Source organism: Pituophis catenifer, unplaced genomic scaffold, assembly GCF_029215685.1.
Source record: "Pituophis catenifer annectens isolate HBS135680 unplaced genomic scaffold, rPitCat1.0.hap2 SCAF_1, whole genome shotgun sequence".
NCBI lineage: Eukaryota > Metazoa > Chordata > Lepidosauria > Squamata > Colubridae > Pituophis > Pituophis catenifer.
This window is the reverse complement of record NW_027256881.1, coordinates 342,401,746-342,428,677: the sequence shown is the minus strand read 5'-3', so window position 1 is coordinate 342,428,677 and position 26,932 is coordinate 342,401,746. Positions and strand designations below refer to the sequence as shown.

General features: G+C 44.7%; 1 protein-coding gene across 1 annotated transcript; it reads left to right on the top strand.

Annotated features, from left to right (window-relative positions):
- The first annotated feature begins 1,490 nt into the window (after positions 1–1,490).
- On the top strand, positions 1,491–24,565 carry LOC139308369 (disintegrin and metalloproteinase domain-containing protein 10-like). Its single transcript, XM_070931888.1, has 16 exons — positions 1,491–1,609; positions 3,165–3,306; positions 3,407–3,525; positions 4,479–4,631; positions 6,401–6,492; positions 7,458–7,580; positions 10,192–10,284; positions 13,050–13,209; positions 13,872–14,032; positions 14,990–15,161; positions 16,807–16,951; positions 18,149–18,332; positions 19,334–19,433; positions 21,370–21,590; positions 22,530–22,626; positions 24,263–24,565. Exons 1-16 carry the CDS (start codon positions 1,543–1,545, stop codon positions 24,409–24,411), a joined length of 2,178 nt encoding a protein of 725 aa, XP_070787989.1. The 5' UTR covers positions 1,491–1,542; the 3' UTR covers positions 24,412–24,565.
- The last annotated feature ends 2,367 nt before the right edge of the window (positions 24,566–26,932 follow it).

The window sequence follows — 26,932 nt, the reverse complement described above, 5'->3', positions numbered from 1 at the left end:
GCTGGGCAATGGGGGGGGGGGGGGCAAGGATTTTTGCTACCGGTTTTCTGAACCACCCGCCTCCATCGCTACCAGATCGAGCGATCTGGTCCAAACCGGGAGCATTTCACCCCTACCTGATGGGCAGGTGGGTGAAGAACCAGTGGGAAGAACACTCGATTTCCTGCTGTCTTCCCCATTGAATATATATATATAGGTTTTCTCCCGCATAAAATTGGAGGTTTCTTGGCAACGAGACTTCGTCGAAACGTTGCCAAGAAACCTCCAATTTTATGCAGGAGAAGACCCGAATAACCAAAGACCTACATATATATATATATATAAATACAAAAAATTTAAATCTCAGGTATTTTCCCGCGTCATTGTAAATAAGTTGGTTAAAATATTTAAAATCCTGATTAAAATCCCAGCTTAAAATCTTCTAAAATATATATATATATATTGGAGTTTCAATAAAATCCTATTCCACTGCTGGAATGGCCTGGGAATAGCCAAGACCTTCTTAATCCAAGTGAAAATCTATGGAGCCGACTAAAGAAACTTGTTAGTCAGAAGCGACCCAGCAATAAACCCCAGTTAATAGAAGCCATCATTCAATCTTGATTTTGCATGCTAACAGCTGCAGAACTCAAAGACTTGGTTCACTCCATGGGAAGACGTTGTAAGGCCGTCATTCATGCTAAAGGTTACCCAACTAAGTACTAACTGACATGATGATAATTTTTGTATATCGCGTTTTCTCTATGGTGATCATTTTTGTCTATCTTGTTTTTTCTACATGTTTCACTTTTCTTCTTTACACGGTAACTGCTATTCTAATAGCAAACTGTTCATAAAAGCGATTGCATTACATTCTTGATTAAATTATCTTTCCATTCATATATAATTTTATATGTACTACTACTCCCAAAAAAAGTGGTGTTATTAGCTAGTTTTAGAAAATACACTTTTCCCAAAAGGTCTCCACAATTTTGGCCACTAATGTAGACTTAAATAATTATCAATAAACAGGCTTTCTCTAGCTCAAGGGGCACGGGGAAATAATAATAATAGAAAAACAGATTATTGGTGCATAAATTTTAAGTCAACAAACTTTCATGTGTTGCAAATCTTTGATAATAGGCAATGATTTATACCTGGAGTGTCCAACCTTAGCAACTTTAAGACCTGTTCCCTGGCTGGGGAATTCTGGGAATTGAAGTCCAGAGGTCTTAAGGATGCCATGATTGGACACTCTTGATTTATAGGGTAGTTTTATTGTCCCACAGAATGTTTTGACATCTCCCTGAGTCTTCCTCTGTCTGCATCCTGAAACAAATTGTTTAGGTTTTGTGAAAAATGCATTTTTTAGGGAGATAGTAATATCATCTCCTAGATGGGCAGGGATTGACTGCAATTTGGCTCATCGGCTTCCAACGATTCGGGGATCAAACAAGCCTGTGCAAGATCCTGCCTGCATTCTGGTTTATTTCGCCTTTAGCAACGCAGCTCTGATTCCGTCAAATCTCATTTGCAAGGAAGGAACAAAGAACTTTGGAGTCCATGGTTTCTTTCTGGTACTTAAATTTACCTTTCTGGAATCTTCTTCTTTCCCAAACGACGTGCACAGGTAGGAATTTTCATATATATGTATTTCCTTCCTCCTCTAGTTCCTTTCTTTCTTTCCTCCCTCCCTCTCTCCCTCCCCTTTCTCTCTCCCTCCTTCCCTTCCTTTCCCTTTTCCGTCCTTTCCTTCTTTCCTCCCTCCAATTGATCCAAATATATATATTTGGCAAGGAGAAACCTTCCTTGAATCTCTGCAAAATTTGCTCTCCATATTTGGTGCCCGAGACCAAGTCACGGGCTGATTCGTGCTAAGGAGCTGCCTGAGGCCTTTTTGTTCTTGTTGACAAAAAATTATTTGTTTCTAAGGATTTCTTTTAAAGTTTAGATTAAGATCTTGGAAGGTCAGGGGCTGTAAAACGGAGCGGAGCGTGTTGCAGGATTTTCAAGGTCAAAATGAGGAATTTCAAAACTACCTTCCAGGAGGAGATCCTCATTTTCATTCTTCCTGCATTGCTGAGTGTATGATTAATTCTTATACATTCTGACTAAAATCATCCATTTGGCTTTCATGGCTGAGTGGGACTAGAACTCACAGTCTCCCACTTTCTAGCCCTCGTGCCTTAGTCACGAGATCAAAGGGGCTGCATATGAAATGGATGAACGGCGTTATATGAAGTATGCGAAGTGGGTGACTCTATAAATTGGAGGGAGGAAAGAAGGAAAGGACGGAAAAGGGAAAGGAAGGGAAGGAGGGAGAGAGAGAGAAAGGGGAGGGAGAGAGGGAGGGAGGAAAGAAAGGAACTAGAGGAGGAAGGAAATTAGAGGGAGGAAGGAAAGGAACTAGAAGAAGGAAGGAAGGAAGGAAACTAGAAGGAAGGGAAGGAAGGGAACTAGAGGAAGGAAGGAAGGAAGGAAGGAAGGAAGGAAACAAACGAGGAAGGAAGGGAAGAAAGGAGGGGAACTAGAAGGAAGGAAGGAAGGGAACTAGAAGGAAGGAAGGAAGGAAACTAGAGGAAGCAAGGAAAGGAAGGAATGGAACGGAAGGAAGGAAGGAAAGAAGGAAGGAAGAAAAGAAGGAAGGAAACTAGAAGGAGGGTAAGGAAGGGAACTAGAGGAAGAAAGGAGGGAGGGAGGGAAGGAAGGAAGGAAGGAGGGAAGGAAACTAGAGGAAGGAAGGAAAGGAAGGAAGGGAATGGAAGGAAGGAAGGAAAGAAGGAATGAAACTAGAAGGAAGGTAAGGAAGGGAACTAGAGGAAGGAGGGAGGGAAGGAAGGAGGGAAACAAACAAACTAGAGGAAGGAAAGGAAGAAAGGAAGGGAATTAGAGGAAGGAAAGAAGGAAGGAAAGAAGGACGGAAACTAGAAGGAAGGAAGGAAACTAGAAGGAAGGTAAGGAAGGGAACTAGAGGAAGGAAGGAGGGAGGGAGGGAAGGAGGGAGGGAAACAAACAAACTAGAGGAAGGAAGGAAGGGAACGGAAGGAAGGAAGGGAACTAAAGGAAGGAAGGAACCTAGAGGGAGGGAGGAAAGGAAGGAAGGGAACGGAAGGAAGGAAGGAAAAAGAAGAAGGAGGGAAAGTGGGTAGGTCCCTTTCAACCTTCTGCTTCTCTCCCTGCCAAAGCAAATGAAGCCAGCCCCATGCGAGCGTTTGTCAAATCCCAGGAGAAACTTTCCTACGACCGAGGGGCTTTGGAGAAGGCGCATCGGGAAGTGAGCCGAGGAGACCGGCGATCCTTGTGGTTGGAATTCCATGCATTTCAAAGGTTCGGCTGCAGCCTTACGAGGTCCCGTGGCCTGGTCCAGATTGATCATGAATCAGAAAAGCAACTGTTGAATGGTGTGTCGTAATAAACCCTATTTCAGGATCTTTAGGCTGCATCTCTGGAAGGACACGAGGGTCTTCGCTAAGGACGTTGTGCTTGTGATGAACGAGACCTCCGAACCCGCAGATGTCTCCTCTGTTTATTCAGGCACCCTACAAGGTGGAGTAGAGGTCCCACCCTATATTCTCTTTCTCCTTTCCCTGTTACTTATCTATTCACAGAATTTATATATCCAACACTCCTCGTCCATTTGCTTCCTTCCCTTCCCTTCCCTTCCCTTCCCTTCCCTTCCCTTCCCTTCCCTTCCCTTCCCTTCCCTTCCCTTCCCTTCCCTTTCCTTTCCTTTCCTTTCCTTTCCTTTCCTTCCCTTTCCTTCCCTTCCCTTCTTCTTCCTTCCCTTCCCTTCTTTCCTTTCCTTCCCTTCCCTTTCCCTTCCCTTCACTCTTCCCCTCCCTTCATTCTTCCCCTCCCTTCATTCTTCCCTTCCCTTCCCTTCTTCCTTCCCTTCCCTTTTCTTCCCTTTGCTTCCCTTCCCTTCTTCCTTCGTTTCCCTTCCCTTCTTCCTTCCCTTCCCTTCTTCCTTTCCTTTCCTTTTCTTCCCTTTGCTTCCCTTCCCTTCTTCCTTTCCTTTCCTTTTCTTCCCTTTGCTTCCCTTCCCTTCTTCCTTCCCTTCCCTTCTTTCTTTCCTTTCCTTTTCTTCCCTTCCCTTCTTCCTTCCCTTCCCTTCTTCCTTCCCTTTCCTTTTCTTCCCTTTGCTTCCCATCCCTTCTTCCTTCCCTCCCCGTCCCCTTCCTGTCGTCATCCAATCCTTTTTAAATGAAGTTTCTAGTTTTTTAAAGAAATACTGAAAATGTCCTTGCAAGGATCTTTTCATTCATATTATCATTCTCACCTCATCATGGAATTTCTGTTTTGATTTTAAACCCAATTGAAGGAGTTGGGGGTTTGCACTGTGGAGAGGGATGGGTGCAGCCTCTCTGCTCAGGAAACGCAATAAATGTTTAAACCCAATAACCTGCAAAACTTCACCGCTTTTCAACCTTCTTGCCGTGACGATCAATCTGGTTTCTACTGTAGCTTTTTCTGATATGACTAAAGTGACTTTTGGACAGGAGACGCAGCTTCTTTCTGCCACGGGTCCATCGTCCACGGTGTCTTTGAGGGATTCATCCAGACCCAGAATGGCACCTATTACATGGAATCTGCTGCTGTGGTCAAAGAGCCTCCCGAAGCCCATTCCTTCATCCATCACCAGAGGGACTTAGGTGAGAACAGGCTCAAGCCCCCCACCCCCCACCCCCAGTTCTCTCCCCATCACCAATTTTCTTCAGCAGGTCAATCGAGTTGAAATATTTGGGTACAAATAGGGTCCCCCATGTTCAATGCCTACGAAAGTGGCCATTAAATTATCATTTTAATAAGGCTGAAAAGGGAGATTGTGAAATCATTAGCAAAAAAAATTGGGAGGGAGGGATGGAGGAAGGAAGGAAGGGAGGAGAAAGAAGGAGGCAGGCAGGAATTAATGAATGAAAAATGAGAACGAGAAGGGAGGGAGGGAGGGAAGGAAGAAGGGAGGAAGGGAGAGGGAAGGAGTGAGGGAGGGAGGGACCAAGGGAGGGAGGAGGGAGGGAAGGAAGAAAAGAAGGAAGGAAGTGGTGGGGGGGAAGAAGAGGTGAGGGAGGGAGGAAGGGGAGAGAAGAAGGGGAGTGAGGAAGGAAGGAAGGAAGGAAGGAAGGAAGGAAGGAAGGAAGGAAATGAAGGGAGGGAGGGGGAGGGGGAGGGGGGAAGAACAGGGAGGAAAGGAGTCAGTGAGGGAGGAATGGAGGGAGGAGGGAAGGAGGGAAGAAAAGAAGGAAGTGGTGGGAGGGAAGAAGAGTTGAGGAAGGAAGGAAGGGGAGAGAAGGGGAGTGAGTGAGGAAGGAAGGAAGGAAGGAAGGAAGGAAGGAAAGAAAGAAGGAAGGAAATGAAGGGAGGGAGGGGGGAAGAACAGGGAGGAAAGGAGTCAGTGAGGGAAGAATGGAGGGAGGATGGAAGGAGGGAAGAAAAGAAGGAAGTGGTGGGAGGGAAGAAGAGTTGAGGGAGGGAGGGGAGAAAAGAAGGGAGGGAGGGGGGAGGGGGAAGAAGGGGAGGAAAGGAGTCAGTGAGTGAGGAAGGGAGGGAGGGAGGAGGGAGGGAAGGAAAGAAGGAAGGAAGGAAGTGGTGGGAGGGAAGAAGAGGGGATTGAGTGAGTGAGTGAGGAAGGAAGGAAATGAAGGGAGGGAAGGAGGGAGGGAAGAAGGGGGAGGGAAGGAATCAGTGGGTAAGGAAGGAAGGAAAGAAGGAGGGAGGAAAGGAAGTGATGGGAGGGAAGAAGAGGGGAGTGAGTGAGTGAGTGAGTGAGTGAGGGAGGGAGGGAGGGAGGGAGGAAGGAAGGAAGGAAGGAAGGAAGGAAGGAAGGAAGGAAGGAAGGCAAGCAAAAAGACAGGTAGAGAATGGAATTGTATTAATATTCCCTTTGGCCGCTACCTATCAACACTTTCATTTTAAGGCCACGTATTTCCTTCCCAAGGCAGAAAAAAAAAAATCTTGTCAGTTAGACGAGTTTAATTAATTCTCAGTCTTGTTTTCCATCTTCCTTCATCTCCGCTTTGCAACGATCCTTGTTTGTTTTTTGAAATCTCCCTTGATCTTCTTAGCTAATCCATTTGGCTCCTGGTGTCTTTAGGAACCTTTGGGAATCTTTTTTTCCCTTGAAATAAAAATCTAGCCGGCTTCACACCGCGCAGCCATCCATCCACCCTAATCCACAGCCTAATCCGTGACGCAGGTTCATCCGAGGACAAAAAATCCACAATCCCACATACCCAGCCCGGCTGTTTCACTGCTTTGTCCTGTAAAACTACACTTTATTCCGTGTCCAGCTTGACACGCAGCTAAAGCCATCCTCTTCCTTGAACAAAACATCCTGATCTGGTTTATTTTAGCTGCATGTCTCAGGCCGCACACGGGATAAACGTGTGCAGCGAGAACAGAACATCGATTGTGACTTTTGTAGATTATAAACTTCTGCATGACTCCAAATCAGCATTGCTGGCTCAGAAACTGCACCGACAACTGCAAGATTTCCAACGGCAGCTGACAGCAAAGGTAAAAAAAAAAAAAGCATCGATCGTGGTGAAACAAATGAGTTTTCCACACCACTAAATCACCGACCGGACACAGGTTGTCCTCGACTTACAACAGTTCATTTAGTGACCGATTCGAAAATACAACATCACTGGCAAAAGTGACTTATGACCGTCTTTCACTCTAATGACCGTTGCAGCACCCCCATGGTCACGTGTTCAGAATTCGGAGGCTTGGCAACCGACTCACATTTACGACGGTTGCAGTGTCCCGGGGTCATGGGATCCCCTTTTGCAAGCTTATGGCCAGCAAAATCAATGGGGAAGTTAGATTCACTTAACAACCGTGTCACTAACTGAATATCCGCAGTGATTCACTTAAAGACCCTGGCAGGAAAGGTCGTAAAACGGGACAAAACTCACTTAATAAGTGTTTGACTTAGCGAGATAGATTTTGGGCTCAATTCTGGTCGTAAATCGAGGATTACCTGTCTTTGAGGCTGGTCTAATGTAATTCAACCTCCGATACATCTTTCTAACCTTGTTTAGCTTCCCGTACAGGTAGTCCTCGATTTACGACCACAGTTGAGCCCAAAATTCCTGTCGCTAAGCGAAACATTTGTTAAGTGAGTTTTGCCCCATTTTACGACTTTTCTCGCCACCGTGGTTAAGGGAATCACTAGTTGGTAAATTAGTCACACGGTTGTTAAGTGAAACTAGATTCCCCATTGATTTTCATCAGAAGGTCGCAAAAAGGGGATCCCATGACCCCCCGGGACATTGCGACCGCCATAAATGTGAGTCGGTAGCCAAGGGTCTGAATTTCGAGCACGGGACAATGGTCCCATAAGTGTGAAAAATGGTCAGAAGTCCATTTTTTTCAGTGACGTCACTTCAAACGGTCACTAAGTGAACCATTATAAGTCGAGGACTACCGATTGAATTTATTCCTTCTCTTATTCCACCTGTTTCATGGACTCTCCACAGGCAAACCACACTCATCGGCCCAGGAGGAGCTTGAATTATTCGAAGACTTCCTGCCTGCTTCACCTTCAAGCCGATCACCTGTTCTACCAACGTTTTGGCTCTGTGGAAGCCGTGATCGCCCAGGTGTGCAAATCCCCCTCTCTCTTTTTTTTTAAAAAAAGGATGAAGGGGGAGGGTCAAGATAAAAGGAGGTGGAGCTAGAACGGGTATACCTCTCTTAGAAGGAATGTCCTTCTTGGTTCAGTTCCAAGTGGGGAGAAAGACCCTGGAAACATGGAGGCTGCTTGGAAAGATGCTTTTAATTTAATTTAATTTAATTAATTCAATTTATATGCCGCCCCTCTCCGAAGACTCAGGGTGGCTCACAATACATTCCAAAAAATCATTATAAAAAAACATTTAAAAATTAAAAACATTAAAAACTCATTCACGCCATTCATGGCCGGATCTCGCCAGATCACAAGAGCGAGATCAACGGCCCCAGGCCTGCTGGAAAAGCCAGGTCTTCACCGCTTTTCGGAAGGCCAATAGGGTGGGGGTAGTCCGGATCTCAGGAGGTAACTGGTTCCAGAGAGCTGGGGCAGCCACAGAGAAGGCCCTCCCCCGCGGGCCCGCCAGCCGGCATTGTTTAGCTGACGGGACCCGGAGGAGACCAACTCGGTGGGATCTTACCTGTCGCTGGGAGCTATGAGGTAAAAGGCGGTCTCGAAGATAACCTGGCCCTGAGCCATGTAGGGCTTTAAAGGTAATAACCAACACCTTGAATTGTGACCGGAGACCAATAGGGAGCCAGTGCAGCTCGTGGAGAACTGGTGTAATGTGGGTGTACCTAGGTGCACCCACGACAGCTCACGCGGCTGCGTTCTGGACCAACTGTAGTCTCCGAACACTTTTCAAGGGTAGCCCCATGTAGAGCGTGTTGCAATAATCTAACCGTGAGGTGACAAGGGCATGAGTGACTGTGAGGAGAGCCTCCTGATCCAAGTAGGGTTTTAATGGTGGACAGGATCCCATGCCTTGAAGATCTTGGGTGAAGAGAAAAAAAGGGAAGAGATGCTGAGAGTGCCTGGGTTTTATACCCTCTCTGGGCTTTTGAATTTGAGCTTGTGTTCTGATTGGTTGTCAGACTCCCATGGGGCCACGCAGGGGTAACTTTGTAGTCTGTCCTGAATCCCAAGCTTGGTTGACTCTTGCTGGGTGATGATGTAATGAAAGGGCTTTGGGCAATTCCTATTATGGGTCTGCCTGAAGGAGGTAGAACTTTGTTATGTAGAATAGGCTGGCCCAGGCCTTAATGGCCCATTGACAAAGTGGAGGGGGGGGGGCTGAGTTTCTGCCTCCCCTTTTAGGGGAAATATTTTGCCCTTTTTAATATTTCCTAAAATATCTCATTTTCCCAGGAGAGGGGTGGGTGCTACCTTCCTACACTTCTTTGCCTAGCCCCACCTTTGGTGACTCACGATGACATTTGGAGGTGGGAGGGGGATTTTGCAAAGGTTGCCTTCTTCCTGGGCAAGCCTGCCCCTTCCTGTCATTCTCATCTCCACCTTTCTGGCAGAGTAATTCTGTAGTTGCATCCACACAGGATGCTAAAACGGGCTAAATGGGATTGGGTAATAGCAGCATTTCCCAAACTTGGCCATTTGAAGATGGGTGGACTTCAACTCCCAGAATTCTCCAACCAGCATGGCTGACTGAGGAATTCTGGGAGTTGAAGTCGACACGTCATAAAATGGTGAAGGGCTGACAGGAGTTCTGGGAGTTGAAGTCCACACATTGTAAAGTTGTGAAGGACTGACTGAGGAATTCTGGGAGGTGAAGTTGACACTTCATAAAGCTAGGAAGGGCTAACTGAGGAATTCTGGGACTTGATGTCCAAGCATCATAAAAGCTGTCAAAGGCTGGCTGAGGAATTCTGGGAGTTGAAGTCCACACATCATAAAGCTATCAAGGACTGACTGAGGAATTCTGGGAGGTGAAGTTGACACTTCATAAAGCTAGGAAGGGCTAATTGAGGAATTCTGGGACTTGATATCCAAGCATCATAAAGCTGTCAGAGGCTGACTGAGGAGTGCTGGGAGTTGAAGTCCACACATTGTAAAGCTGTGAAGGACTGACTGAGGAGTTCTGGGAGTTGAAGTCAACATGTCATAAAATGGTGAAGGGCAGACTGAGGAGTTCTGGGAGTTGAAGTCCACACATTGTAAAACTGTGAAGGGCTGACTGAGGAATTCTGGGAGTTGAAGTCCACACATCATAAAGCTATCAAGGACTGACTGAGGAATTCTGGGAGTTGAAGTTCATACCTCTTAAAGTGGCCATGGTTGAGAAACACTAAGCTATAGCAATGGAATCTCATGTATTTATATGACACCAGGAATCCAAGCATCGTGTGAAATCTAGCAGGTTCTGACAGGTTCTGGAGAACTGGTAGCGGAAATTTTGAGTAGTTCGGAGAACCAGCAAATGCCACTTCTGTCTGGCTCCAGAGTGGGGTGGGAATGGAGATTTTGCAATATCCTTCCCCCAGGAGTGGGGAGGGAATGGGGATTTTGCAGTATCCTTCCCCTGGAGTGAGGTGGGAATGGAGATTTTGCAGTATCCTTCCCCTGCCACGCCCAGCAAGCCACACCACGCCCAGCAAGCCACACCCACAGAACCAGTAGTAAAAAAAAAATTGGATTTCACCACTGGTGTGAACCCAAACCAAGAGATTTTCCTGTTTTTTTTCTAGATTGCCAACTACATAAAAGCTGTGAACACCATTTATGAAGCCGCTGAATTTGGCCGGATCGGGACCATCGAGTTCAAAGTTAAGACAATCACAGTAGGTTCCAGCAGCTCCTTTTGGACAGAGTTATGGGGAATTTGTCATTAGGATTTCCACCGAAAAGTAATTAAATCTTAAAAGGGGATGATGCAATTGCAGTTGCTTAGACACTATTCAAAATTATGACGGACCCCGAAAAACAGATTTATGTCCTGGATTCAGAGTTTTGATGTCCAACCATTCCTCTTCTGGTCTTGTGAACATATTTGGGACCTAGAGAACCAGCCCATATTTACAGCTGTTTGCAACATCCTGAAGTGAGGTTGCATGAGATTTATGAATTATTTTTCTGAAAGTAAACCGGCATTTACTTCTGGTTTTCCAGAAAAAAAAAATTACCCAATAGCAAATACAGGTATTCCTCAATTTACGACCACACTTGAGCCCAAAATTTATGTTGCTCAGTGAGAAATTGGTTAAGGGAGTTTCGCCCCATTTTACGATTTTTCTCACCGCCCTTGAATCACTGAAGTTGTTAAGTGAGTCACACGGTGGTTAAGTGAATCTGGCTTCCCCATCGACTTTGCTTGTCAGCAAGTCGCAAAAGGGGAATCACGTGACGCCGGGACACTGCGACCGTCATAAATACGAACCACTTGCCAAGCATCTGAGTTTTGATCAGGTGACTACAGGGAAGGCTGCAAGTGTGAAAAATGTTGTGAGTGTGAAAAACGGTTTTCAGTCACTTTTTTTCAGTGCCGTTGAAACTTCGAATGAATGGTTGTAAATGAACTGGAAATGAACACTAAATGGATGGTGATAAGTCGAGGACTAGCCGTTCTGAATTCCAGGTAACTAATTTTTGGGTTGTTGAGCTTAGCCCCGTGATGGCGAACCTACGGCACATGTGCCAGAGGTGGCACACAGTGCCCTGTCTGTGTACATGTGAGCTGTCACCCCATTTCAGCTCTGCTGCGCTCCTCCCGCTGGCCAGCTAGTCTTCAGGTCTCTGCTGTGCATGCGCGGGGGCGGGGTGCATGCATGGGAGCTGCACATGTATTGCATTTTGGGGGTCAGGTATGAAATGCTCCCGGTTCGGACTGGATTGCCCGATCCAGTAGCGATGGAGGCGGGTGGTTCGGAGAACCGGTAGCAAAAATCCCTGCCCCCCCCCACCATTGCCCAGCTGAGCCACGCAATCATCAGAGGCTTTTTTTTTACTTTTTAAAGCATTTTTTCTACAACCTCTTCAGCCGAAAAAATGCTTTTAAAAGTAAAAAAAAAAAAAAAGCCTCTGATGATCGCGCGGCTCAGCTGGGATCATCAAAGGTTTTTAAAAGAAAAAAATTCTCTGCCGATCAGGCAACTCAGCTTGGATGGTCCGAGGTATTTAAAAGAAAAAAACCTTTTTTTTTCTTTTAAATGCCTCTGACGATCCAAGCTGAGTTGCCTGATCGTCAGAGGCATTTAAAAGAAAAAAAGTCTCTGCCGATCAGGCAACTCAGCTGGGATCGTCAGAGCCTTTTGAAAGCATTGTTTTACAACCTCTTCGCCGAAGAAGTTGTAGAAAAAATGGTTTTAAAAGTTAAAAAAAAAAAATTGCCCATGCCCACCCAGTCACATTACCCACCCCCACCAAGCCACGTCCACAGAACCGGTAGTAACAAATTTTAGATTTCACCACTGGTTTGGGTGCTCACACATTCATTCGCGCGCACTGTTGCGCCCTTTGGGCACTTGGTCCGGAAAAGGTGAGCCATCACTGGATTAGCCTGATTGAATTATACAGTCAGTCTGGAGGGGACACCAAAACCTGGTAAATTTAAAGTTGGCCAGATCTGATGGTCAAAACTCAGAGCATCTTTTGATCACATGATCTCATTTTAGGCATTCAGTCTATAACATGACCTAGTTGCAGTGTCCTGCGGTTATGGGATCGTTATTTGCTATGTTTCAATTTGCAATGGTTTTTTTTTATCGTGTTGGGCCAAAAATGCCCATAGGATAAGCTGGAATCACATAATGAATATGTGTTTCACCTCACGACCAGGGTGACTCACTTAATGACCACAATGACTCACTTTACAACCATCGTAAAATGGTCTTAAAATCAACTGGTCCTGTGGTTGCCTTGACTTACAAGAGAAATAATGTTCTGACCCAGCTCTCCAAACTTGACAAACCTTCTGTAGTTGAAGCAATGATTCCTTTATTAGGAACACCGGCAGCCCCAGCAAAAAGTTTCTCTCTCACCACAGGCTTACAAGTCTGTCTGTCCGGGAAAGAAATGGTTGTCTGCCACATCTATTCATCTCCATCCCCTGCCTTTTATCCCCAGAGTTAGGGTGGGGCTTCGCTAGCAGTGGTGGCTCTTCTGTCCCGAGGACCGGCCCATTGATTTCCATTGCTCTCCTCTCCTCTGCCTTCTGCACATCCACACGTCAGGCACCGGACCCAGCTCTTCCTCCTCTTTCTCATCAGCCACCTCCAGACCTGGGGGCTGTCGACTGTCCATCTGAGGGCTGACAGACGGCCCAGGCTCCACCTCTGTCTCTCTCTCTCTGCCAGCTCCGTTCCCTCTTCCCGCTCGGAGCTCCAAGATGGCTCTGACGCTGACCCTAACTCTCACGCCTCTCCCCCTCCTCTGATTTGGCTGCTGGAAGGGCCGGCAGCCGAGAGGCCGCAACAAATAACTTACGATTGAAATTCTGGGCTCCCTTGTGGTCGTATGTTGAGGACGATGTAAGTGACAATCGAGCACATGGAAGTGAGATCCCTTCTGTCTCATCCATTCCTGATTTGGGATTGTCCCACTTCTGCAGATCGTCCAAGAAGAGGACCCTTCACAGACCCCCTTTCTCAGTCCGGAGATGTTGCTTATGCTGCACTCAAAAACCAATTGGGACGGTTACTGCTTATCTTACCTGTTGACCAACCGGGATTACAGTGGCGTCCTTGGCATTGCTTTCAATGGGCAACCAGGTGAGACACCTGCGGGATTCTGATCTGCTCACCGGAACTTCCATCTCCCACAGGAAAAGGTCCTGAATGATGTTACTACCGGTTCTGTGGGCGTGGCTTGGTGGGTGAGTGGGGTAATGTGACTGGGTGGGCGTGGCCAACTTTTTTTTTTTTTTTAACTTTTCAAAGCATTTTTTTCTACAACCTCTTCGGCCGAAGAGGTTGAAGAAAAAAATGCTTTTAAAAGCTCTCTGACGATCAGGCAATTCAGCTGGGATTGTCAGAGAGGCTTTTAAAGGCATTTTTGTTCCTACAACCTCTTCGGTTGAAGAGGTTGCAGAAAAAAAATGCTTTGAAAAGCCTCTGACGATCACAGCTGAGCCGCGCGATCATCAGAGGCTTTTTTTTTTTTTTTACTTTTAAAAGCATTTTTTCTGCGGAAGAGGTTGTAGAAAAAATGCTTTGAAAAAAGCCTCTGATGATTGTGCAGCTCAGCTGGGCATGGGGAAGGGGGGGGAAGAAATTTTTGCTACCGGTTCTCTGAACCACCCGCCACCATTGCTACCGGATTGGGCAATCCGGTCCAAACCGGGAGTATTTCACCCCTGCTTACCAAGGATTGTTGACTGTGTGCAAGTAGAAATCTTCACTCTTTCTTTCTTCCCTGTGATTGTCGTTTGCAGACGACGTCGGAGGGATTTGCTCAAAATATCAGCATTTCCAGGAAAAAGAAGCCTCTCTAAACACGGGGTTGATCACGCTGCAGAAGTACGGCCAGCTGCTCCCTCCACGGATGATCCACGTCACCCTGGCGCATGAATTTGGCCACAGCCTGGGCGCACCCGTGAGCCTTCCTTTTTCTGGGCGACCATCTTGTAAATCAGGAGTGTCGAACTCAATTTCATTGAGGGCCGCATCAGGGTTGTGTTTGACCTCGGGGGGGGGGGCATGGCCAGCTTGACCTCACTTGTGTCAGGGGCGCCTGTGGTGGCCCGAGCGTTCTACCAGTGAAAACTGGCACCCGAGCTCTGTTTTCGGCAGGGACGGCCTCCTGAAACCCTCTGCCACTGAAAATGGAGCTCGGGAAGACTGCGCGCGGCCCTCCCGAGCTCCGTTTTCAGCTGGGACAGTCTCCTGGAGCCCTTTGCCAGTGAAAATGGATACCCGACCCCCCAGCTCCATTTTTGTTGGCAGAGAGCTGCAGGAGGCCGTCCTGCCGAAAATGGAGCTCTCCCAAGCCCTCCCGAGCTCTGTTTTCGTTGGCAGAGGCACTGTGGACAAGACCATCGCTGTTTCCAGGACGGCCCCTTGGGTCAGATTCAGTGGTGGGATTCAGCCGGTTTGGGCCGGTTTGGGCGAACCGGTAGTTAAATTGCTGGCTGGTCCCTTTCCTCCACAGCCCTTCTAGGAGTCCCCACGGGCCCCATTTTTGCTCCCAGGAGGCTGCAGGGAGGCCTACTAGGCCCAAAACGGGGTGCGGGAGGGTGGCACTTCCCCCCCCTCCCCGCGGCCTGTTTCTGCTCCCAGGGGGGTGCAGGAGGCTGAATGCTGCCTGTCACACCCCCTGGCCACGCCCATCATGGCCACGCCCACCAAGCCAGTCATTAGGGCAGAGAACCAGTTTTTCAATTATTTGAATCCCACCACTGCTCAGATCTAAGCACTCCACAGGCCAGATTTGGCCCACAGGCCCTGAGTTTGACACCCCTGCTGTAAATTTTAAAAGTTTGACTCTGGATCGTCTTTAAGTCCAGCCAAAAATGTCCCCGCTAGTTTCTTTCTCTGTGACTTTTTCTTACAGCACGACCAGAGCAAAGAATGTTCCCGTTTTGACCTCAACACCAGCCGGGGGAAATTCCTGATGTTCAATTACGCCACAGACGGGACCGAATTCAATAACGATAAATTCTCTCCGTGTAGCATCGCCTATATTTCAAATATTCTGGAGCGCAAGAAGGATCGTTGTTTCGCAGGTTGGAGAATCCGAGGCGGGTTTGAATCCTTGGGAGGGTTGAAAAATCCCGTTTAAAACAGGGGTGAAATGCTCCCGGTTCGGACCGGATCACCTGATCCGGTAGCAATGGAGGAGAGTGGTTCGGAGAACCGGTAGCAAAAATTCCTGCCCCTCCCCCATTGCCCAGCTGAGCTGCGCAATCATCAGAGGCTTTTTTTTTTTTAAAGCATTTTTTCTACAACCTTTTCAGCCGAAGAGGTTATAGAAAAAATGCTTTTAAAAGTAAAAACAAAGCCTCTGCCGATCAGGCAAGTCAGCTGCGATCGTCAGAGGCTTAAAAAAAAAGAAAAAGCCTCTGCCAATCAAGCAAGTCAGCTGGGATCGTCAGAGGCTTTAAAAGCATTTTTTTAACAACCTCTTCAGCCGAGGTTTCAGTTTTAAAAGTAAAAAAAAAAAAAAAAAAAAGTTGGCTACGCCCACTCAGTCATATTACCCCCACCACCACCAAGCCACGCCCACAGAACCGGTAGTAACAAAATGTACATTTCACCACTTGTTTGAAACCTTAGGTTAGATTTCTGGTGGTGGGGAGTTCCAAGGACCCTGGATTAGGTTCTCAGTGGCGGGGCTGGATCAGTTTTCCCAGACTTTAAGAGGTGTTAACTTCAACTCCTCTTTCTGGCTGTGGAATTCTGGGAGTTGAAGTCCATACCTCTTAAAGTGGCCGAGTCAGAGAAACACTACTCTGCTATATCCAGTGATGGGATTCAGCCAGTTCGCACCACTTCGGGAGAACCGGTTGTTAACTTTCTGAGCAGTTTGGTGAACTGGTTGTTGGAAGAAATCATTAGGGCAGAGAACCGGTTGTTAAATTATTTGAATCCCACCCACTGGCTGTATCCAATTCCTCCCTGTGACCAATCATTGTCTCTTATCTTGTAGTTGTATAAGGTAGAGTCTTCCTCTGCAGGGAAGCTCCATTTTGTTTTTCCGAGTGAGTAAGGTGTTTTCTAAGCAAGCTTTCCACTGTGGACAATTTGATGCCAAGCAGGAAGACAATGGTCCTCATCCTGTAGTTGGCTGACAAATATGGGTAGACAGCCTCTGTCCAGGGAGGCTCTGTTATGGCTGCCAACAATGGGAGTTGAAAGGTAGACTTTCTCTGCTCAGGGAGGCTCAGCAGCAGGGGTGAAATCCAGCAGGTTCTGACAGGTTCTGGAGAACCGGTAGCAGAAATTTTGAGTAGTTTGGAGAACCAGCAAATACCACCTCTGGCTGATCCCAGAGTGGGGTGAGAATGGAGATTTTGCAATATCCTTCCCCTGCCATGCCCACCAAGCCACACCCACCAAGCCACACCCACAGAACCGGTAGTAAAAAAAAATTGGATTTCACCACTGTTTGGCAGTATTTTTCAGTGTCCAACCACAGCTTTTGAGAAGCTGAGACATGAGCCATGAAATCAAGCCTCCCTTTTTAGCTGCGGAGTCTTGCAGGTAGACTGCCACACGGCACAGAGGCTTCGCTGTGCTTTTAACACTCACTGCAACAGATGCGGGATGACCTGACTTCTGCTCCAGGCCGAAACCCAAATGATCAAGCAACTTTTGCAAACTTCTCCTGGGAATAGTACTGTTTCCCCTCTTCTTTGCCTTCCGTTCCAGAAACTGACCGTCCCATCTGCGGGAACCAGATTGTGGATCCGGAAGAAGAATGCGACATTGGGAGCGACAATGATGACGCCTGCTGCTACGGTGCTGGGGAGCCGAGGGGAATCCAGTGCCGGTTGAAACCAGGAGCAGGGTGCAGGTAATGGTGATGGATTGGATTGGATTTATGTATTTATTTACATGACAATAAAGGTTATCTATCATCTACTGTGTCTGTCTGTCTATCTATCTATCTATCTATCTATCTATCTATCTATCTATCTATCATCTATCTATCTATCATCTATCATCTAGCTAGCTACCCATCTTATATCTATCATCTATCATCCATCCATCATCTCTCTCTCTGTCATATCTATCATCTATATCTACCTATATCTATCATCTATCTATCTATCTATCTATCTATCTATCTATCTATCTATCTACCTATCTATCTACCTATCTATCACTATCTCTATCTCTATCTATCTATCTATCTATCTATCTATCTATCTATCTATCATCTATCTATCTATCTATCTATCTATCTATCTATCTATCTATCTATCTATCTACCTATCACTATTTCTATTACTATCTATCTATCATCTATCTTTCTATCTATCTATCTATCTTTCTATCTATCTATCTATCATCTAACTAGCTACCCATCTTATATCTATCATCTATCATCCATCATTCATCCATCATCTCTCTCTGTCATATCTATCATCTATATCTATCTATCTACCTAGATCTATCTATCTATCTATCTATCTATCTATCTATCTATCTATCTATCTATCTATCTATCTATCTATCTATCATATTTATTTATTTATTTATCTATCTATCTATCTATCTATCTATCTATCTATCTATCTATCTATCTATCTATCTATCTATCTATCTATCTATTGGTTCAATTTATATGCCGCCCTTCTCCGGAGACTCAGGGCGGCTTACAATGCGTTAAGCAATAGCCTTCATACTTTTGTATATACCTGCTTAGTAGAGCTTTTGCCCCCCCCCCCCGGGGTGTTCTTTTTTATACAAAGTCAACTTATTGCCCCCACAATCCGGGTCCTCATTTTACCTACCTCGGAAGGATGGAAGGCTGAGTCAACCTTGAGCCTGGTGAGATTCGAACTTGTAGTAATTGCAGGCAGCTGGCAGCTAAGTGCTATTTAACAGCGCTTTAGTCCACTGCTCCACCAGGCTCTTATCTATCTATCTATCTATCTATCTATCTATCTATCTATCTATCTATCTCTCTATCTATCATCCGTCACTCATCCATCATCTCTCTCTCTGTCTCTGTCTGTGTCCCTCCCTCCCTCCCTCTCTCCTACAGCCCCAGTCAAGGATTCTGTTGTAACCAGAATTGTGTCCTTAAACCTCCGGGACAAAGGTGCCAGGACGAGAATGACTGTGCTTTGGAAAGCCTTTGCACGGGAGCGAGCTCCACGTGTCCAGAGCCCCTACCGAAAGCCAACTTCACCCCCTGCGGCCTTGGCCTCCGCCTGTGTTTGAACGGGGTGAGTCCCGTGGAGGCCATCCAGAAATGCTAATGTGAACTTGGCATCCCAGTGGAGCCTCCAGGCTCAAGAGCAGTCTACCACGGGCAACTTAAGAAGAATGAGGGTGGGGGAAAACTGGCTTGACCAGAGCGGTAGGTAGAAAATGATCCTTTGGAGGTTGATGGCTGTTTGTTTGAGATTGGAGGAATTTTTTTTTTCTCCTGATCAAATCAAGCTGGACAGGTAGTCCTCGACTTACAACCACAACTGAATCCAAATTTTCGTTTCTAACCGCCTCAGTTGTTAAGAGACTGAGTTTAGGATGTTTTTTTGTCCCTGATTTGATGCCGTTATATGAATCAATGCAGTTGTTTAAGGGAATTGGGCGGTCATTAAGCGAATCCGGCTCCCCCCCCAATTGTCAGAAAGATGGCTGGGAAGGTTACAGATGGTGATCACATGATCCCTGGGACACATGTCATAAATACATACCAATTGCCAAGTGCCCGGATTTTGATCACGTGATCACGTATCCCTGGGGATACTGTGACAGTCATAAGTGAGGGAAAAAAAATCATAAGTCACTTTTTTCAGTGCTGTTGTAACCAGTCACTAAATGAATAATTGTAACTTGAGGACTACCTATACGTATCTTTTGCATCGTTGGATGACTTTGTATCCAGCAATTTTTTAACTTTGCAAAAAGTCCTAAGGTTTTTAATGTTTTTTAATCTTTTAAATGTTTTTAGAATGTTTTTTTTAATGTATTGTTTTGTTTGTTTTGTTTTATTAAATTTTTGTTTATTAAATTATTGTGAGCCAGAATTTCGGTCATAAGTCAAGGCACCCATCCACCACAACCGGAGCCAATTTTAGGACAGCTTTTACAGCAGTTGAGTGAATGATGCAGTGGTAAAGCCGAAACATGCAGTCGTTAACCAGTCCTAAGTGTGATCTGGTAACTTCAAATGGTCGTAAGTCGAAGACAATCTGCAAAAATCCCCTCTTCTACCTTTCAGCTCTGCGAAGGGTCCCTCTGCTTCCAGCATGGGCTGCAGGAATGCCAGTGTGCCTCTAGTCCTCTGCGAGGAAGATGCCAGCTCTGTTGCCAGCTACCAGGTCAGTATCGAATCTCACATGGGTCCCCAACATTTGAGGCCGTGCCTGGAGGCAAAAGAAAACTCTCAAAAACTTTTTATCGAGTCCAGGCTAAATGTCAGGCTTATTGTCCTCGAGTTACGACCGTAATAGTGCCTGCCCATTATGGTTGTAAGTCATAATGGTGGTAAAATATGTTGGTCATATGACCAACCAATTTTTTTTTTTTGCGGTGGTCGTTAAGTGAAAATAGCCACCTCCAAGTTCCTTCATTTGGGGGAGTGGGGTAAGCAGTTAGCATTCCAATAGCTCCCAGCGACCGGTAAGATCCCACAGAGTTGGTCTCCTCTGGGTCCCGTCAGCTAAACTATGCCGGCTGGCGGGCCCGCAAGGAAGGGCCTTCTCTGTGGCTGCCCCGGCTCTCTGGAACCAGTTACCTCCTGAAGTCCGGACCACCCCCACCCTATTGGCCTTCTGAAAAGCGGTGAAGACCTGGTTTTTCCAGCAGGCCTGGGGCCGTTGATCTCACTGTTGCGATCCGGCGAGATCCGGCCATGAATGGTGTGAATGGGTTTTAATTGTTTTTAATGTTTTTTAATCTTTTAAATGTTTTTAGAATGGTTTTTTTTTTAAATGTATTGTGAGCCGCCCTGAGTCTCTGGAGAGGGGCGGCATATAAATTTAATAAAAAATTAAATAAATATTTGAGTGGCTGCCATAGAGAGGAAGGGATCAAGCTGTTTTCCAAAGCACCTGAAGGCCAGACAAGGAATAATGGATGGAAACTGACCAAGGAGAGATTCAACCTAGAAATGAGGAGGAATTTTCTTGACAGTGAGAACAATCAACCCATGGAACAGAAGTTGCCTTCGGAAGTTGTGGGCGCTTCATCACTGAAGGCTTTCAAGAAAAGATTGGACTGTCATTGGTCAGAAATGGTGTAGGGTCTCCTGCTTGAGTTGGGGGTTGGACTAGATGACCTATAAGGTCCCTTCCAACTCTGTTAATCTGTTAATCATACAATATACTTACTCAACCTTGGCAACTTTAAGATGGGTGGATTTCAACTCCCACAGTCCTCCTCCTCTTCCTCTCCGCAAACCCTACTCCCTTCTAGCACTGATGATATTACCTAGTTGGGTCATGAAACGTCTGCAAGAAAGTAACCAAACTCAGAGAGCATCTAGGACCCCACAGTTCAACCCTGAGCTACAAATATTCTCTTCCTGTTCTGCCCCAGTTCCGGATTTCCGAGGATATTGACACACACCAACGGTCCTTATCAAATTTATTAAGTAGCAAGAATAAACCAAAGTCCGGCAAAGGTTGGCAACCAGCCCAGAAAACAAGATATGATAAGACTTTTTCAAAAATGCTCTGATGATAATTACAAGTTGTTTCCAGCAAGAAACTTACTAACGGCGTGTGACTTAAATAGGCTAAGGGAGTGGCCAATTATCCTCAAGCCCTACTCTCGAGGAGACCTCCTCCTCCTGAGTAGCCACTCCTGCCTTTTGGCAGCCCTGCGTGCTCGAGCATTGAGAAGAGGCTCCTCCACTTCACTCTCTCCACTGGAAGGAGCCTCCGGAGGTTCTGAAGGCCTTGGCTGAGTCTCTGCCTCTGGCACCACATCCTCTTCGGCCTCCTCGCTGTCCGACGCGAGCGCCGGCTGCACAGGCTGCTGGCGCGACACCACACCAGCCTCCTCGTCGTTGGGATCAGCCACGATCCGCGCAGACCACTGGCGATATAAGAATGGAAACCAGCTTCAGCAGACAGATATTACCTATTATCATCCGTCACCATAGCCACTCCTATTCTGAGTAACATGTTCATCTTCGCGGCATTGTGCCAAGATCCTGGGTAGCTTCAACCAAAAAGTTGTGCTTGCCTTGGAGACTTTCAACTCTAAGCATTTATTCTTCTCCCCTCCCCCTTCCCCTCATGGCTTCTGTAGGACAAGCTGAAACCTGTGCCAGCACCTCCTCGAAATTTTGGGACCATGTTTTCAACGGTTCGGATATCCCGCTCCTCCCAGGCTCGCCGTGCGGCGAGAAGAACGGCTACTGTGACAAATTCCACATCTGCCGTTTCGTAGACGAGGACGGTCCCATCGCCAGGGTGAAGAACTTCATCTTGGACTTCATCGAAATGGAGGACCTGGCCACCTGGATGAAGGTGAGGACATCCTTCATGGATGGAGGTGGGGAGGACTTTGAAGGACATCTGTGGAGATTCTCAGTCATCCCAGGCCCTGGTTGTCCCAAAAGCCTGGCCTAACTCCCATCTTTTAAATTTCTTAAATTTTTTAATTTGTGATTTTATAAATTGGGTGTTTTAATCTGTGTTTTGGCCGAAATATTTAATAATTTTAAGGGATTTTTTTAATATTTGTATTATCTGTATTTTAGCTTGGCTGTTCACCGCCCTGAGTCCTTCGGGAATAGGGCGGTATAGAAATTTGATTAATAAATAATAAATAAATAAATAAATAAATAAATAAATAAATAAATAAAAGCGCTTTTTTCCAAAAGGCACCTGAACATTTTTGTTTTCTTTTGAAAACGTTTCTTTTCTTTACTTGGAAACCACTTCTGGACTTTGTGCTCGAGGTTGAAAAAAGAAATGAATTTTTAAATTTTGGGTTTTGCTGATAGGTTTGTTCTTAAAGAAATAGGTAGGTTTGTCGTTATAGAAATGGCTAGTATCTACGGTATTATTCTGCAAAAGTCAAAAGTTGAGGGTCTATGCCAGGGGTGAAATGTTCCCGGTTTGGACCTGATCTGGTAGCGATGGCGGTGGGTGGTTCGGAGAACTGGTAGCAAAAATCCCTGTCTCCCCCCCTCCCCATGCCCAGCTGAGCCACACAATCATCAGAGGCTTTTTTTTTACTTTTAAAAACATTTTTTCTACAACCTCTTTGGCCAAAAAATGCTTTTAAAAGTTAAAAGAAAAAAGAAAAAAAAGGCCTCTGATGATAGCTGGGATCGTCAAAGGCTTTTAAAAGAAAAAAACCCCTTTTTTTCTTTTAAATGCCTCTGATGATCCAAGCTGAGTTGCCTGATCAGCAGAGGCTTTTTAAAAAAAACTATGTGTCGGTGTGCTTTCTCTCTACAGAAACATTGGTGTGCGATCCTTCTGGTGGTTCTAACCTTAGCAGCCATGATGGCTGGCACAGTCTTCCTCTTTGAAAGGACAGTCAGCAGTCAATCAGGTGTGTAGGAGTGTGTGTGTGTGTGTGAAGAAACTGTGCCTGTCAACCCTGAAGCCAACGTGACTGGGGCCATCTTTGAGCCTTCAGAATTGCCAGTGTCTCCTTTTTCAATTTCAATTTAATTCAATTTCATTTCATTCAATTTATATGCCGTCCCTCTCTGAAGACTCAGAGGCGGCTTTTTAAACACCTCCAACTAGGCCAGGCAAATTTCACTGAACCGCTGTGGCAAGGAAGGTCTTAAAACGGGGCAAAGTTCCCTTAACAACCGTCTTGCTTTGCAACCGAAACTTCGGCCTGACCTGTGGTCCTATGTCGAGGACTACGCGTGCTAATAAAATTCTTGCGTCTTGACGCTTTTAACTGGGTGGAAAAGGGCACCGCAGGGCAACGACGTTTAAACCAAGGAATCCCAAAAGGGGGATATAATGTATAGAACGGACCCCAAATCTCGAATCCCCGACTCTGGCAGGATTACAATTTGGCAAATTTCTGGTCGCTTCAATGCTGCCATGCCCCCGGGAAGTCCAGTCTCGCCATGAGCTGCCAGAGGGGTAGTTAGAATAGAATAACAGAGTTGGAAGGGACCTTGGAGGTCTTCTAGTCCAACCCCCTGCTCAGGCAGGAAAACTTACACTATTTCAGACAAATGGTTGTCCAATCTCTTCTTAAAAACTTCCAGTGTTGGAGCATTTACAACTTCTGGAGGCAGGCAGTTCCACTGGTTAATTATTGTCACTGTCAGGAAATTTCTCCTTAGTTCTAAGTTGCTTCTCTCCTTGATGAGTTTCCACCCATTGCTTCTTGTCCTGCCTTCGGGTGCTTCAGAGAATGGCTTGACTCCCTCTTCTTTGGGGCAGCCCCTGAGATATTGGAAGACTGCTATCATGTCTCCCCTAGTCCTTCTTTTCATTAAACTAGACATACCCAGTTCCTACAACCGTTCATCGTATGTTTTAGCCTCCAGTCCCCTAATCATCTTCGTTGCTCTTCTCTGCACTCTTTCTCGAGTCTCCACATCTTTTTTATATCGCGGCGACCAAAACTGGATGCAATACTCCAAGTGTGGCCTTACCAAGGCTTTATAAAGTGGTCTTAACACTTCGCGTGATCTTGATTCTCTCCCTCTGTTGATGCAGCCTAGAACTGTGTTGGCTTTTTTGGCAGCTGCTGCACACGGCTGGCTCCTATCTAAATGGTTGTCCACTAGGACTCCGAAATCCCTCTCACAGTCACCACTATTGAGTCAGGTACCACCTGTCCTATACTGTACCTGTTCCTTTTGTTTTTTTTCTTGCCTAAATGTAAAACCACAGTCAAGCTGGCAGGAAGGCCAAAGTCACCCAAATTGTATTTTAAGTCCTTGAATCATCCTGTTTCCTCTGTTTAGGTAAGGAAAATATCTCTTGAAACAATGACGCAGTGTGTTGGACAAGATACAGGAGTCTCCAACCTTGGCAACTTTAAGTCTTGTGGACTTCAACTCCCAGAATTCCCCAGCCAGCAAAGCTGGCTGGGGAATTCTGGGAGTTGAAATCCACAAGACTTAAAGTTACCAAGGTTGGAGACCCCTGGACCAGAAGACCTCCAAGGCCCCTTCCACTCCTGTTATTCAATATTCTGTGATTCCCTGCAGATGAACAATTCACCGGGATCTCTCACAAGGCAGGATCTGTTGAACTCCAGAGGAAGAAACAACACAATGCCCTTCGCTGGGAAAAGGAGATGTATATCAAAATGCATCAGAAGAGGCGGCTACCCTCTGGCCCTGTGGACCTTTCCTAAGCTTTGGGCAAGGGGCATCTGCCAACACACACTTGCGGTTTGTGGCATGGACGACACCAGCATTCCACGAGCCATCAGACACAGACACGCAAAAGCAAAAGCAAAAATCAACTATGAAGATTTTCTTACTGATAACGATCCCGCTAACTTTCCTTTTTTCCTCCCTTTCCTTTTTTTTTTTTTTTTGCTTCTTTCTCTTTTTAAAAAATGATTGATTAAAAAAATAATTATTTTAAAGAATTGCTTTAAAGAATTGCTCGTCTCAGGATCGAAAGAGGCTGAGTTGGTGGGAACATGAGACGGGGGTCATCTCTGTGGAGACCCCAACAATCCAAATTGTAGATGATAGATAGATAGATAGATAGATAGATAGATAGATAGATGTTAAATAGATAGATAGATAGATAGATAGATAGATAGATGTTAAATAGGTAGTTAGATAGATAGATAGATGTTAAATAGGTAGTTAGATAGATAGATGTTAAATAGATAGATAGATAGATAGATGTTAAATAGGTAGATAGATAGATGTTAAATAGATGATAGATAGATAGATAGATAGATAGATAGATAGATAGATAGATAGATAGATAGATAGATGTTAAATAGGTAGATAGATGTTAAATAGATAGATAGATGTTAAATAGATAGATGTTAAATAGATGATAGATAGATAGATAGATAGATGTTAAATAGGTAGTTAGATAGATAGATAGATGTTAAATAGGTAGATAGATAGATAGATAGATAGATGTTAAATAGGTAGATAGATGTTAAATAGATAGATGTTAATTAGATAGATGTTAAATAGGTAGGTAGATAGATAGATAGATAGATAGATAGATAGATAGATAGATAGATAGATAGATGTTAAATAGATAAATATAGATGTTAAATATAGATAGATGTTAAATAGGTAGATAGATAGATGTTAAATAGGTAGATAGATGTTAAATAGGTAGATAGATAGATGTTAAATAGGTAGTTAGATAGATAGATAGATAGATGTTAAATAGGTAGATAGATAGATAGATAGATGTTAAATAGGTAGATAGATGTTAAATAGATAGATAGATGTTAATTAGATAGATGTTAAATAGGTAGATAGATAGATAGATAGATAGATAGATGTTAAATAGATAAATATAGATGTTAAATATAGATAGATGTTAAATAGGTAGATAGATAGATGTTAAATAGGTAGATAGATAGATGTTAAATAGGTAGATAGATGTTAAATAGAAAGATAGATAGATGTTAAATAGGTAGATAGATAGATAGATAGATGTTAAATAGGTAGATAGATGTTAAATAGATAGATAGATGTTAATTAGATAGATGTTAAATAGGTAGATAGATAGATAGATGTTAAATAGATAAATATAGATGTTAAATATAGATAGATGTTAAATAGGTAGATAGATAGATGTTAAATAGGTAGATAGATAGATGTTAAATAGGTAGTTAGATAGATAGATAGATAGATGTTAAATAGGTAGATAGATAGATAGATGTTAAATAGGTAGATAGATGTTAAATAGATAGATAGATGTTAATTAGATAGATGTTAAATAGGTAGATAGATAGATAGATAGATAGATAGATAGATGTTAAATAGATAAATATAGATGTTAAATATAGATAGATGTTAAATAGGTAGATAGATAGATGTTAAATAGGTAGATAGATAGATGTTAAATAGGTAGATAGATGTTAAATAGAAAGATAGATAGATGTTAAATAGGTAGATAGATAGATAGATAGATAGATAGATAGATAGATAGATAGATAGATGTTAAACAGATAGATAGATAGATAGATAGATAGATAGATAGATAGATAGATATTCTATCCGTATTTTTCTATACCGTATTTTTCAGACTATAAGACGCACTGGAGTATAAGATGTGCCAAGATTTTGAAGAGGTAAAGAAGAAGAAAAAAGTGCTTGCCCTCCCCGGCCCCCAGGAGCACTCTGCAGGCCTCCCAAACGCTCTGCACGCCCCGTTTTTGCAACAACGGGACATGTGGGGTGGGGTTTCGTGAGGCCAAAAATGGCTGTATTCGGTGTATAAGATGCACCAACATTTCCATCCTCCTTTAGGGGGGAAAAAGTGTGCCTTATACTCCAAAAAGTACGGTAGATATATAGATTAAATAGATGATAGACGGATGGATGGATAGATAAGATAGATAGATGAGATATAGACAGACAGACGATAGATGTGTGTGTGTGAGGGAGAGAGAGAGATGATATAGACAACATATAGACAGATTTAACCATAGTTTCAATTGGGAAAATGTAACAATCCTATCCAGGCCAAGTCCAAAAATGCCAGGGAATTTCTAGAAACCTGGCACCCAGACAAACCAGCTATCAATAGACACACTGACATTAACAACACTTGCAGACTATGCAAAAAAGACAATGAACCAGCCAAAAGGAGAAAAGACTCCAGCACTTCTCCACCAGCAATCAGCCTAGATTAACTCCAAGGTTAACATCAGACCGACAATCAAG

Excerpts from the sequence above, each read along its gene's own strand:
- LOC139308369 (XM_070931888.1), top strand. The coding sequence starts at position 1,543 with ATGGTTTCTTTCTGGTACTTAAATTTACCTTTCTGGAATCTTCTTCTT. Across the intron at positions 4,632-6,400 it reads CCATCACCAGAGGGACTTAG|ATTATAAACTTCTGCATGAC; the intron begins GTGAGAACAGGC and ends TGACTTTTGTAG. Across the intron at positions 10,285-13,049 it reads TCAAAGTTAAGACAATCACA|ATCGTCCAAGAAGAGGACCC; the intron begins GTAGGTTCCAGC and ends CCACTTCTGCAG.